This window comes from Sitophilus oryzae, unplaced genomic scaffold (assembly GCF_002938485.1).
Source record: "Sitophilus oryzae breed Bouriz unplaced genomic scaffold, Soryzae_2.0 scaffold_1803_pilon_pilon, whole genome shotgun sequence".
Taxonomy (NCBI): Eukaryota; Metazoa; Arthropoda; class Insecta; order Coleoptera; family Curculionidae; genus Sitophilus; species Sitophilus oryzae.
Genome location: NW_022146506.1, coordinates 1,492,725 through 1,507,467, shown reverse-complemented (window position 1 = coordinate 1,507,467; position 14,743 = coordinate 1,492,725). Strand labels below are relative to the sequence as shown.

Here is a 14,743-nt window from a genome sequence, read left to right as displayed (position 1 = left end):
CCGTACGTTTCAACGTTGGCGCATCGTGTGTATGCAAAACATATGGCAAAGCAAAGGCAAGGTTGGCGCTGGCGAGGGTTCGCCTATGAAGCGGTATTTTCGACACACATCAAAGGGACTTGTTGAAACTCGCCAGTGGGCTTGATCGCCGTACACACGACATATGTTAGTCCAAGATAGCTTGAGTTTAAATGACAATAAAATTCTAATTCGTTTGAATAGTTTATGGTGTTACTTCATCATCGGAGTCGAACTCCATTTCTTGTGTTATTTGACCCTTGTACAACGTTCGCCTTCACTTGCCTCGAAAAAACTGGCAAAGATAAAACATGTAGTGTGTACGGTCGTCGGTGCGCGAATATCAAGCAAAGACCAACGCTTCTACAAACGTTTGCTGAAACGCTGGCCATGGCTTGCCATGCCGTCTGTAGCCGGCTTAATATAAATACCTTTACTTTATATTCATTAAAGTAAAACAAGTTATTTCAACATTCCTCCCAAAAAGCAACGGGTGTCAATGAAAGAAATCAAAGAATTTTGAATGTATTTTCCTGTAAAGCATCAATATCAACGGGGAAATTCTATTATAACACACCATAATGGAAAATACACTTATTGTATACTGAATTTTTCGGTGATCTATCTCCATTTATATTTATAATATCATATGATTCGCTCTTTCGATGCTTCACCAAATATCCATCCAGCTAGATATTCGGATCTCCCAATATGTTTAAAAAGAAATTGCCTGTCCTCACGTATGGACTGAAACACCTACTTTGCAAAAAAGAACATACATAGAATACAGGTCATGCAACGGAAAATGGAAAGGTCCATGTTGGGAGTTACACTTAGAGATAAAATTACCCAGTCATACAATACGAAATCGAACAGGAGTAAGAAATGCGATGATATCTTACATCTTAAGTGGAATTGGGCAAGACATGTGGCTAGGATAACAGATGGACGGTGAACAAAGAGTGGATACACACAAGATACTTGTGAAATGGAGACCAAGGCACGAGGCCTATAGAAGCAGAGGACGACCTCCTAGTCGAACAAATGGACAGATGATATTAAGAGAGGGGCTGGAAACTGGATTCAAGTGGCACAAAATAGAAAGAAATGGCTAGAGTTAAGGGAGGCTTTTGTTCAGCAGTGGACGGAATGAGCTAAATGATGATGATGATGAGATATTCTGTGAACTATACATGAGTAGCATTTCATTTATCATTTGTATATAGTGATAAACGAATGCAAGACCAAGATCAAGCGTCAGTCTCGGTCTTGAAGTCAATAAGTAAGTAGTCTTGGTCTTGGTATTGCAGGTTCCAGTCTTGGTCTTGCTGCAAGACTTTTGCAAGGCTTGCCGCCAGTCTTACAAATAGATTTTTACTAGGGGCACATAGAAAATCTTTAAAAATAGTATTTTAAGTAATTTAAAACAAATAAAATTTTTAAGAAAGAAATTGTTAGAATTCTCTGACGACTCTTTTTATTTTTCAATCTTGTATTATATTGAATCGGTATTTCTTTCTTTAAAATTGTATGCAATAGTCGGGAAAGCACTATTTGTAATAAATTAAAACAATAATTTTTTGAACAAATAAGTAATTTTTTATCAATTAATCGTGAAAAAAAATGCAAGACCGCAAACTCTTCGTCTTGCGGACGTCTCGAAAAGGTCGGTCTTGGTCTTGCAGATCAAACGCTAGTCTTGGTCTTGGTTGTCTTGGTCTTGTTTTTTTTGCAAGATCAAGACCAAGACCAATCTCGCTAATCACTATTTGTATATTTACTACAATTTCACAAAATTGTATCTATATCTAATTTGAAATTTAACATAATCAAAATCGATGTATTATAATTATCTGAAAATAATATTAGCAAAGATTTAGAGAAACATAGAGCTGGGAAAAATATTTTTTTATTATACTTATTAACTTGTAAGTGTAATTACTTCAAAAATTATACTTTCATTTTGTGAAATAATAAAATTAAAAGAAAATTAATTTGAGACGGAAAACAATTCATATAGCATACTCAGTAGTTAGAATGGTGTGTTTTTAGTGTCTATGGACACCCGCGCATTTATGGCCAATTTGAATAAGTGACAGGTGCATATATTATTTAAATAATAGGCGTAGTAGGGCTTCAATATGTCCGCTATTTTCCATATAAATATGATTTTGTTTCCTGTCTGTATTATTTCGTGTAAGGCCGGTGGATTTCTTTTATATTATTTTTTTTGGCGAAGTACCTACGTCAGCGTAAAATTAATATTCTCTTTTGTTAGCCACTCATATAACCATTAGACCTTGTCTTAATATTGGGATTTTATTTAGGAAATATAATTACCCACACATTTTTCATTTCAATTGATTGGCAAAAACCAAACCATTATTTCATGTACCTAATTGTTTATTTAAAAAAAAATCTAAAGATGTTGTATCTCGTTTTTTGATATATAAATCAAAAATCAGTTTTAAAGCACAGTGTGAAATACTGAATAATTCAATAAATATAATGAGCAATAATGTCGAATATGGCAGATAAATCTGTAAATATCTGCCAGTTATACCAGTAAGTATAAAAATAAAAACTAAATAGTAACATTTAGATGAAAATTTATTCATTACAAATTTTTCTACAAAAATTTAAAATTCGGGTTTCAGCTAAATTAAGAAATGACACTAACACTTTGAGAGTTGGCTTGGAAATGACAATCACTGTCATTTTGGTTCAAATTTAATCGTTGAAATAATTTTCTTTTTATTCTTCTGTAGTTAAAATAATGAGATAACATTAATACTCAAGAATTTTATTATAACCAAGAGCATTTCGAACAAAATATAATCTTTACGCATCTCCTTGTAGAGTCTTGTTTCACATATGGGAAAGAAAACAAAACACATAAAATATTAAAATTAATAATATTACAAAATGTAAATACGTATAAACTAATGACGTGAGAAATAAGACGTTTGAAATTTAATATTTAAAAGTTGTTAATTATGTGAGCCAACATGGTTTTCGTAATTACCAACGGTTTATTATTTTTAGATTATACAGTAAATTTTATTATAATTTACGAAATATTATGTACCTATAAGTAGTTAAATTGCCCATATAGTAATAATAATTTTTAATAGATATTTTGAAATGTTGCAACTGTTTTAAAATTAATAGGTTTAAACGTAATAAAACTTTGTTTCTAGTTGTTGTTGCTAGCTTTGAATGTAGATTTTAAAATTAGCTAATAAATATTTTATTTATATACGGATACCCTCTACAGATATTAAATCTGTTAATCCTGCAAAAATATCTGTCTTCTATATTTTCATCTATTTTCAAAAATACTGAATGCAGACTTGATTAAACATACCTATATACTATTTTTTTATAAAACTTATTATATAGAACTACATGAAACTCTAAAATATATTTTTTTCAAACGTCGCAAAAGTATTAATTATTGCGACGTGATTGACAATATAAAAAAGTCATTTTAACGCCTAGGTATAAAAGTTAAGCACTTTTATACCTAAACATAAAAATATGAAGATATATTATTAAATTGGCATAAGGTCTCAAATTCATAGGGCGTAATCAAAGCATGTTCTTTGTATTCGGAGTAAAAATGACTTTTTGTGCCTCGCGTATAATGTGAAACGTGCGGCCTCGCCACAAAAAGCATCATATTATTAAGGTGGCTACACACATTACTGCAAGCTTGACAAGCATGCATGAACAATCTTTTTGTACAAGCAAACTGTAGCGTCTGTAGGAAAAATTTGCGCAAGCATTTTAATTGTACAAGCCGCTTGATGATTGATTGAATTTGAATCATGCAAGCTTGGACAAGCCATGCTTGCGCAAGCGAAACGGTAGGTGTGTACAACATGTATTCAGCTTGTACAAACAATTAGTTCAGTCCGTGACCGTAAATGACCTGTACGTCGCGTCGCCATCATGTCTAGCGATCTGAAAAGGAGCAATCGAGGATTATTGGAAGATTTTATTCGCGCATACGAAAATCAGCCGTGTCTTTGGCGAATTAAATCACCAGTATATCATGATAGGGTGAAGAAGGATGCTTATTTAAAAAGATAAATGCCTTCAGGATTCCTTCTTCTTTTTCGCGGTATAAACTGAAGCTTGTTCAAGCATGCCTGTACTGTATGGCGGCGAAGGTAAATTATGCATGGGGCTTGTATAAAAAGATTGTTCATGCATGCTTGTCAAGCTTGTAGTAGTGTGTGTAGCCACCTTTACTCGTAATAAAAAAATATAACTTGAAATTATTGAAAATTGACAAAAATAAAAGATCTTTGATGTTATTGTATAATTATTTAAATTACTTAATGGCATGTCATTGACTTTTTTGGTTTACAGAATGGTTTCTCAATATTTGTTCATCAAACAGTCGATATATCTCTTTATAATATATCTTTTAGAATAGTTTTAATCAGTTTGACTTATATGGTATGCCGTCAAGTTCATCGATCCCAAAAGGAGATTGAAAATTAAATAAGGACGATTCTAGAATTTTAATTTGTTTTTTTTCCTGTCTGTCGAACTTTCGCACCAAGTAAAAGTAACCAGGAGCAGTGTAATTAAGAAGTAATTGGTTACTTAATTATTATTATTCACCTGGTATGGACCTCATGTAGCAAAAAACACTTTACTTGCAGACATAATGGGTCTTATGAATAAAAGTTAAGCAAATGCTTTTACTTAAATTTCTTGAAATAGACTTATACAATATGTAAACAACCAACAAAGATAGTTCTATAGAAAAAGCAATTGCTACTCTTTATTCATCAGGCCCAATATCTCGATTGTATGGTAAAGATTAAAAGTATCAACCGGAGTTTGTACTAGTAGTAATATCTACATAATCAAATTTAGTGTGATAAAATAAGAACGACGTTGCAGTACACTTGAAATAATTCTAAATATAACCGTCTAATGGAAAAATATTAGAGATGCACTGAGTTAGAGATGGGCAGGTCCGCATGGATACGAATCCGGACCTACTTAATACGAACAAAACGGCATCAAGGATGGCTGGGGAAAGATAGCCGATAGTAATTTTGGCTAGGTCAAGCCCTAGACGTCACTAACTTGGCCTCTACTCTTCTATATTTTTTAATGGCGCTTATTGTCAGTTGGACTTACTGCCTTAAGAAGATTGTAAGTTATTTTTATATTGAGTAAAAATGTATTATTCGAGAAAAAAATATTGTTTTCTAATCTTTCTAGGTATAATTAGTGTTAATTTTTGACAAGTTTAACGTCAATATCTTGTAAATGACGTCTAGGGATTGACCTCGCCAAAATTATCATCGATTGTCACTCCCCATCAGCCGTCTTTGAATCATTTTTTTACGCTTTACATTGCTTTGTTGTGTTAACTTGTGTTAGGTCATTGGTAATTAATTTTCATCAGCGATGCTTTTATCAAAGTTTACAGACTAAGTAAACTTCTTGATTGTATTCAATTTTTAATTATTATTCTTCGAATAATTATTTGTTTTTACATAATATAGATACCTAAAACACAAGATAAAGATCTTGAATTTAATAGCTTAATACGAGGCTTAATATAGTTCTATGCGTTAATGGTTTTGTAAGTTGAAATTGTTTATTACAAATTAGAATTTTTAATTATTATTTCGGAATTAATAATTATTATTTTAATAGACAAGAAGTGTTTTAGCACTTTTAATAATTGTATTATTTTAGGTGAGCTCTTTTTTTATTGTTCCTGACTTAAATTTATTTATCTTTTAATAAAGTTTTGCCACTTAAACATTTTTATTGACCTTGTATTTGTTTACCGGTACCTCTAAGTACTAAAGGACAGATCTAAAATACCCAAGAAAAGAAATGATTTAATAAAATGTTTAAAATAGTTTGTTCATTCAAAAATTACTATTGCTAGAGTTTATAATTTATATATTCTTTACTATGTTTTTCCGGATCTAATGTAATTTAAAATAAGTAACAATAATTTAAATTTGTAATCTGCAACATCCTTTACAATAGAAATCCATCAAGACTTAGGATTTGAATTGATGTATTTTATTTCTACTTCTAATATACTTAAACTTCCGTTGATAAATATCCTGGTTCAAGAACACGTGTACCAAAAAATTATTATGTCAAATACTTAATATATCTTTATTACATTTTAAATTTATTGCTTAATTTCTACTATATAGTGATAATAAATAACGGGTACTTTCAGAGGTATTTTTCGAAGGCAAGTTAATTAAATTGTATTTATTTGGTAACAAGAAACTTTCACGCAATGCCAAGGCGGAATATTTTAAAATTTCGCGAAATCTTTTCAGCAACCGAAACTTTCAAAGCCGATATAAATTTCATTCAATTTTAAATTGATTATTTTATCAGGTATCTCGTTTTTTTTTATAAATATCGTAATATTAATGAGGAGATGTCAATATCAATGCTTATTTTGTAATACTGGTGAACTTATTACCAAGGCTTTTCGTTTTTAAGAAGTCATATTATGTCGTTCAGTGGTTAATTTAGAACTTTTTACTGTTTTATACATTTTCCGTACCTACTTGTAGATAATTGACTTCGCTGATAAAAATATTTTCTTCAATCAAGAGTTCAGTATACACACGCCCAAAGACCATATCAGGAGCAGACTTACTAAATGCATTTTGTCCAGATTTTCAACCAAAAATGGCATTGCAACAAACAAACAGAGGTATGTTCTTTTGTGCTGCAGACATACTGCTGTATGTTTGTCATTGCTAGATAAACAGTGTTTTTTTTGTACTGCAACTTCTCTATTTTTAGAATAATACTACTTAAAATAATGACTGAAACTATGACTGCGGACTATGTAGTTGGAGATACGGACCGTGGTAGCAGAAAAATAAAGAGAAATTTCACGTCTAAAGAACACTCATCAATTTGTTAAGTATACGAGTTTTTCGGTAAGTCTTTTAAAAATTGTAGCAGTTTTTCTTTGTTTCCCAAAATTCGAAAAATGGTCAAAATGCATCTAGAAAGTCTGATCCTCATATGACTTTCTTATTGACAGATGGGGGTTGGAACCTTTAGTTTTAAAACAGCAAAGTAAAATACTAATTCACCACAGCACACCAAAACACTTTAATTTTGCAGTGAGCGTGCATTTCGCTAACCTCGCTAACCATGTGAGCATCATCAGCAGATGATTAAAATTGGTTTAACTCCAGTGGTGTAAAACTTGGTGTATTGTGTATTGTGATGAATTAGTCTTTTATTTTTGCTTTCATATGCCTAGGTGTCGATATTCTTATATTTTGGTGCATTTTGTTACCTACTCTATTTAAAGAATTACTATTGAAGAGTAAGTCTTTAAATAGGGTAAAGGTGGATAAAAAAGTTTACAATTTAGTTTTACATAAAGTTAGAATTGAATAAAATACATCTATCCGTGTTTGAAGAATAATTTATTTTATTCAAATTTATTATTATTTTTTTATTTCTGTAAAGCAAGTAAATTAAGCTTTATCATATGATATACAAAATCAACTTCCCTATACAAATGCCAATTGGATTGTTATCAAAAAAGCGAAATATTTATGTCTGAAAATTTGATAATATTTGTATTTTTGCGTAGGTTAAAGCAAACTAGAAATTTTATATTTAAAAATCAATTAAAACAAATCAACTTAAATGTAAATTTTTCAATTCGTACTTTTCAAAACTCATTTTAGATTTTGTGCTTGGCAGGTACCCAAAGATCCATTGAACAGGAACAGGAAATGTGGTTTGGTTTGGAAAAGATAAACAATATTTTAAATGGTAAACCGTAAATAAAAAATTGTAGTATAAAGTATTAATTTAAATTTTAACTTTGAAATATATGTATGAATTTCTTTAAGAATTTCTAATATATGTACATACAAGTTTCTAATTCTGAATCGTGTAAGTATAGCATTTTCCGTAACCGAAAATTTGGTATTAAAATCTGATGATTTTAATAACAAAATTAATGATGCTCACGATGATTAAATTTATCATTTAAAATGCCGCAGAGTAAGAAAAAAATACGAACCTTTCTATCGAGAAAGAATCGTCTGGTGCTCAGATTGGGGTGTGCGGGCATTGTGAACTTGTTCACCACCATTCTCGAAGATCATTTAATTTTATCAGTAGCTTCCACGTTCACACCACCAAACTCACATCACACAAAATGTCAGTTCGAATAAAATACGATTCGCGCGCTTTTCCAGAGAGAACGTTCGAGAAAAAAGTTCGATATATTTGGTCTATAGTCGTTTGTTTGCCGGTTAATGTATGATAACGGTCGTTGAGATGATACCGGATGTTCGCAGTCTGAAGACAAGACTATTTCGAAAAGTTTCGGTTGATACTGTCCGACCACACGAACGCCACAGTCTATTTAAGCTCCCCTCTCTGTCTCACTCGCACTCCATCTCGCTTTTAGCGCTGTCACTTTTTTGTTGGCTGTTGTCGGTTACGTTTGAAGCTCGCGGTCGCAGGATCTAGCAGGAACGTACAGCGGTTAGTACATTTCTCCAATACTCCTGCAATAGTCTGTACATTGTACATGCTCACTACTCCCAATTCTCTAATCTCAATAGGAACAACATGCAAAAGATCAACTCATTATTGTACAGATATTTTAGCTAGAATATATACATATGTTTATATTTTCATTTCAAAATGTTTTTGTAGCAAAAAACAATGACTTGAAACTTGAACCTTCTTGATAGTAGATTGTAGATTGTATGGGAGTAAGTCATCCTACAGTCTCAGGGCTTTGACAAAAACCAGTATCTGCAGCGGTTTTACAGAGGTTAGTTCTCCATATCCGATATTAGTTCATTAGTTGTATTAAAGTTTATGGCAATTCAAAGTTATGTGTAGCAATTCAAAATTACCAAATGCTACAGATAGGAGTTAAAACGTATAGATGTAGTCTATATGTCTATTCCAAATCCGCAGGCCCCATCAGATTTAAGACCTATAACACAGATAACATGCTGCTATAAGTCTATTGCCTATATTATCTAAAAAAAATTGATCGTGATGTAAAGGCTCAAGTTGATGTATATGTGTTTTCTTTAGTCGTATATATACATATATGATTCCAGCTCCTCCTTGGCTGTTTAAGCCTCTCGAGTACCGTTGTGTTGTATTGCTAACAAATCTCTGAAATGGTTAAGAAATTTACCAGAGCAGAGACAGGCAAAACAATTCATAGTAAAACATTCGCCAAAAATTTTAGCAAATCTGATAAGCACAAAGCAACACAGGAAGACTGCCAAAGATGTAATGGGTCTACTAACAGAGTCTTTCTGTGGCCTTATTGAAAAAGTTACTACAATTTTATTTAAAAATAGAGTATTGAATACTGCCATTACTGGCTGTGGAGTACTTGACGCGCATCAAAAGATGGTTACGCATAAAAGATGGTTAAAAAGCGTTTTCTTTCATGAGCCTTTCTGTGACTGAAAAGTCCGATATATGATGTTATCTCCCTTCCACACTCCAGACATTCAAAAATCTCATTACTTTGTTGCCTCTTTACTTTTTGGTTGTCGTTATTAACTGAATTTACAATTCTCCTCCATTGCGTTCTATTGTGCGCTTCTTCCTCCCACTGATGCTGCATACTTATCCCCTTTAAGTTTTCATGAAAAACATCCTTGTATCTTTTGAGTTGTCCACCCGGTTTCCTCTTACCCTCTACAAGTTCACCGTAAAGAAGAGATTTCGGTAGGCGGTTTTCTTGCATACGTGACCAGCCCATCTCTTCGTGTAATTGCCGTAAAGTTTTTGCAAATAGAGCGCAATCATCAGCGTATTGAGGTTCTGTGATGAATCTTGTACGTGTCTTTGCCCTGAGTCTTTTTATGTTGAACAGACCACCGTCGTAAGGCGTTTTCTTTCATGAGCTTTTCTGTGACTGAAAAGCCCGATACGTGATGTTATCTGTCTACCGCACTCCCGACATTCAAAAATCTAATTGCTTTGTTTCCTCTTTACTTTTTGGTTGTCGCTGTTAACTGAGTTTACAATTCTTTCCCATTCCGTTCTATTGTGAGCTGCTTCTTCCCACTTATTCTGCATGTTAATCCCCTTTAAGTTTTCTTGGAAAATATCCTTGTACCTTTTGAGTTGTCCACCCCGCCTCCTCTTACCGTCTACAAGCTCACCGTAAAGCAGAGATTTTGGTATGCAGTTTTCTTGCATTCTGCATACGTGACCAACCCAACTTAAGCGGGTATTTTGTAATCATGACTTCAATACTCTCGCAGTTAGCTTTTTCAAGGACCGAAACGTTTGAGACATGTTTGAACCATTTGATTCTTAAGAGTTGTCTAAGATGTCTCTGTTGCAACTTGTTTAATGCATACATGTGTCGGCGGTACGGCACCCAGGTTTCGCTTCCATATAACATGGTGGAAATTATTATTGCTCTGTAACACTGCAAATTTCGTTTTTGTGCTCAAGTCATGATTGTAGAAGACCCATAAACATAACTATACTATTAATTAAAATTCAAAATTGTGTCAATAAAGACAATTTTTACTAAATTAGATACAGTACAATTTTGCAGAATGAAGTACATTGCGTTCACGTCTCGCCATACGTAAAGCTCTTGATTGTACTAACGCAGTTATCGTTTTCTGAGAAGCGAGACCGAAATGCGAACGGCACCGCGGCACCTCTAGCGACAGTTCGGATGATTTTTTAGCAGGAAAATGCGACGAACGAGGACGGGCTTCAGGAAAACCCCGTCCGTCAGCCGTATTTGGCACGGATTTGGTTCAGGTGCACGGCGTCGCACGTTGCAGAAAACGGAAAAAGATTGGGAAATAGGGATGCGGCCGGATTTGTTCGTAATACTCTGCGGTTTTGAAAGTGAAATGCACGTAAACATAAATAGTTGAAAGGATCGTCATGTGTGCAGTCGCACACTCTTACCACCGCTCTTACTTAATGCAGGGGTCCCCCGTTTTTCGCGGCTGTTTATATGTTTTTGTACTTTTAACACAAGTAACTTATTTTAGGTGGTTCACTTATACCCGGTTTTATTAATTTCATATTAGATAAAAAAAATATATATGTCAATACGACAACATAATGACAAGAAATTATTTGTCACAAACAAGTGCTTATATAGGAGTTAACACTGAAAACTCGACACAAATTTCTTACCATTGAAAATTGAAGAAAGGAGTTTGAAAAATAAACAATAGCTGGTTTGCGGCATAGGCACCATAGATACAAATTTTTAGGTATTTACATTTTTTATCTTCACACATACATATTTTTATAAATATTACATGTACAGGGTGGGTCAAATTCGACGTTTTTAAATGAAACATTTCTTTTCTATAGGAAATAGACAAAAACTAATATCGGTGTCTGGAGTTCAATTTTTGTCAAAAACATGATGGTGAAAGCTGCATATCGATATCTGTTACCGTTTCGGAGTTACAGGGTATTTTTTCTAAAATGAAAACATTTCCAAAGCACCTTTTTACGTAGAATTTAATGGTTTAAGTATAATTTTTTTAAAATTAATAATTTAAGAATTATCAACAGAAAATTTGATTTCTTATATGAGGCACCCTGTATATTTTTAATTTATTGAAAAAAATTTAAAATTACCTTTCCAAAAATAGAACACACTTGATATTTTGCTCGATTCCTCTTCGAGATATAGAGTATATAAAAATTCGCCCGCTTTAAATAAGTAGGCTTTGAACGACACCGGCTGTAATGCAAAAAAATTCTAGCTGTGACAATCAATTAAAACGAAAATAATATTTGCTAAGAGAGATACAGAATTTTATAACAATTTAAAATATATTTAACCAACATCAACACATTTAAACTATATCTAATAACAATAAAAATAAATTTATATTTGCTAAGAGAGATACAGAATTTTATAACAATTTAAAATATATTTAACCAACATCAACACATTTAAACTATATCTAATAACAATAAAAATAAATGGCAAACCAAGACATGACATTTTCCTACAGGTGTTCGACATATCAACCGTCTTCTGTTATGGACAAACGGGGCCGTTTTTGAACATTTCTCGCGGAATTCATTAACTCAGTGTTGGTGAAAGATACCCTCTCATAACTGCTAAGTATTTCTAATTCTTGTGTAGATTATACGGAAGAATAAGGAACCTTTATTCTTCCGCAAATATATCCATAGGATTAGATCCATGGGCACTAAGTCAGGCGGCCTCGACGGCCAACGGCTGGGATCTTGGTTAGCTATTCAATTATTCTTGAAATTGGTTGCAAAAATTTGCTGATAACTTCAGCGTTCTGAGGCGGTGCGTCGTCTTGCTAGAAAAATGTTTTCGAGTTCCATTAAGGGCATATCATCAATAAAAGGTCCAAAGCCTACTAGTTAAAAATGGCAAACTTTTAAATATTCTGTATTTCGAAGGGAATTATAACAAAATATCAAGTGTGCTATATTTTTGGAAAGGTAATTTTAAATTCTTTTCAGTTAATTAAAAATATAGAGGGTGTCCCAAATAAAAAATAAATTTTTCTGTTGATAACGCTTAAATTATTAATTTTAAAAAAATTATACTTAAACCATTAAATTCTACGTAAAAAGGTGCTTTGGAAATGTTTTCATAGAAATACAAAATTTTCCATAGCAAAAGAGTTCAGCGATTTGTTAAAAATGCACATTTTTGAAAAACATCCCGTAACTCCGAAACGGTAATAGATATTGATGTGCAGTTTTCACCATCATGTTTTTGATGAAAATTGAGCTCCAGACACCGATATTAGTTTTCGTCTATCTCCTATAGAAAAGGGTGTTTCCATTTAAAAGCGTCGAATTTGACCCACCCTGTACTTATGCATATGTTACGGTTAAAGTCCGATGTCCGGTTAATGTCGACATTAACAGGTTAATGTTTGGGTTAATGTTTAGGTTTTTGGTTGTTTTGTTGTGTGTTATTCTCGAGATTAACCGGGTAATGTCGACATTAACCGGACATTGGACCTTAACCGTAACATATACAGGGTTGTTCACCACATACGACACGGAGTATTGTAGCTAAACGATTAGATTTTTACAAATTGTAAGTTTTGGGTTCGTTGAAGGACTATTAGAGCTACAATTTAAAAATATTTTTACAAGATACAGAGTGTCCCAAATAAGTAAAAAATATCATAGTTGTATTTTTTTAAATGGAACACCCTGTATATTATTCTATTTTTGGATTCTACGATTGAAATAAAGGTAAATTTGATTAAGGTTTATCACACTTAAACCTTACCGTTTTTGAGATATTTTCAATTTTAAGAAATTGCAGTAAAAATTTTAATGCTTTATTTCTCCAAGGGTATCAAAGTTTTTAATACTAAATATTTACTGAAGATTATTTATTGATCAGATATTGTGTTGCAATAATAAAAATTTTACTACCTTATACAGAGTGTCCAAAAATTTATATTAAATAATTACTAGCTTTAAGGTTGTCGCCCACTAGACCGCTGCGCGGCGCGGCGCTGGGAAGAGAATTTTTTCCGGCTGCGAAGGGACTGCGCCCACTTTAGCGCGCTTTTGAAACGCGGCAACGCTATTTAGTTATAGTTGAAGTGTTTTTTACTTACTGTAGTTTAGTTTTTAAAGCAATGAGTTCAAGTACGGACGAAAGCGTATTTTTTGTGCTCTTCTAACAGAGGAAGAGGAAGAGGGGGTGAGGAAAAGTTTGGATTCATACGATTAACAAAAAAAAAGAAAGAAGTTTGGAGAATTTTACCATCTTTTTCCAGATTTAATAAAAGACAAAATCATTTTTTCAGTATTACAAAATATAAAGGAAACATTTTACGCACTCCTCAATTGAGGTTTTAGAAGAAAAAAACACCGGGTATATCTACTCAGCATATTTTTCAGAAGAGACAAATTACTAATATTTTGATAATTCTTATTTATTCTGATGTGTATATTAGTTATGTGGTCAAAAAACCCTGATCTTTTTATATATTTAGGTAATTAGAATTTAAAATTGGAGATTGTCACTTTTTTGTTAAAAAGTGGAGATTGCCGGTTTTGCCTCTACACCCCTCAATTATATTAAATCTTTGATAGAAAGGCATTTCGTCCATCTGTCTCTAGTGAGGGAAGACTAAAAAAAATATCATATTCCTTTATGAAAATCGATTTGCCTAATTTACCTTTAAATATACAATTCTGCATTGATACATATCACTAATTCCTAGTCAAAAAGCCAACTGAAAAGACTCGAATGCAAAATTATTTCCCTTGTGAGTACGCACACTGCAACGCGCCGAAACGCGGGAGACGGAAAAAAGTTGCTAGAGAAGTCTTCCGACTTCTTGACGGAAATCCCGCGGCGCGCTTCTGCGCTGCGCGCTCTAATGTGCGTTGCTCCATTTAAATACATGGCAAGCAGACAAAAGAAATTTCCACATGGCGCCGCGCCGCGTCGCGCCGCGGTGTAGTGGGCGACAACCTTTAAACGGCAATAACGTGTTTAAGTTAAATGGAACACCCTGTATATTTTACGTGAATCATATGCACAATTTAATTGTCTATCAAATTTTATTATACCATTTTTTACCTAAGCTCTAATAATCCTTCAACGAACCCAAAACTTACAATTTGTAAAAATCTAATCGTTTAGCTACAATACTCCGTGTCGTATGTGGTGAACAACCCT

The 14,743-nt window shown here is 32.9% G+C and overlaps 1 protein-coding gene across 6 annotated transcripts in view; it reads right to left on the bottom strand.

Annotated features, from left to right (window-relative positions):
- Positions 1 to 14,743, bottom strand: part of LOC115883077 (sterile alpha and TIR motif-containing protein 1) — a 203,273-nt gene that overhangs the window by 92,473 nt on the left and 96,057 nt on the right. The window contains exon 1 of one of the 6 annotated variants that reach the window (XM_030901359.1): positions 8,087 to 8,406. The exons of the other annotated variants lie outside the window; for them this stretch is intronic. Within the exon in view, the coding sequence (XP_030757219.1) occupies positions 8,087 to 8,158 (72 nt within the window). The 5' untranslated portion in view covers positions 8,159 to 8,406. Of the gene's footprint in view, positions 1 to 8,086; positions 8,407 to 14,743 lie in introns of those variants that run through there. 6 annotated transcript variants of the gene reach the window in all.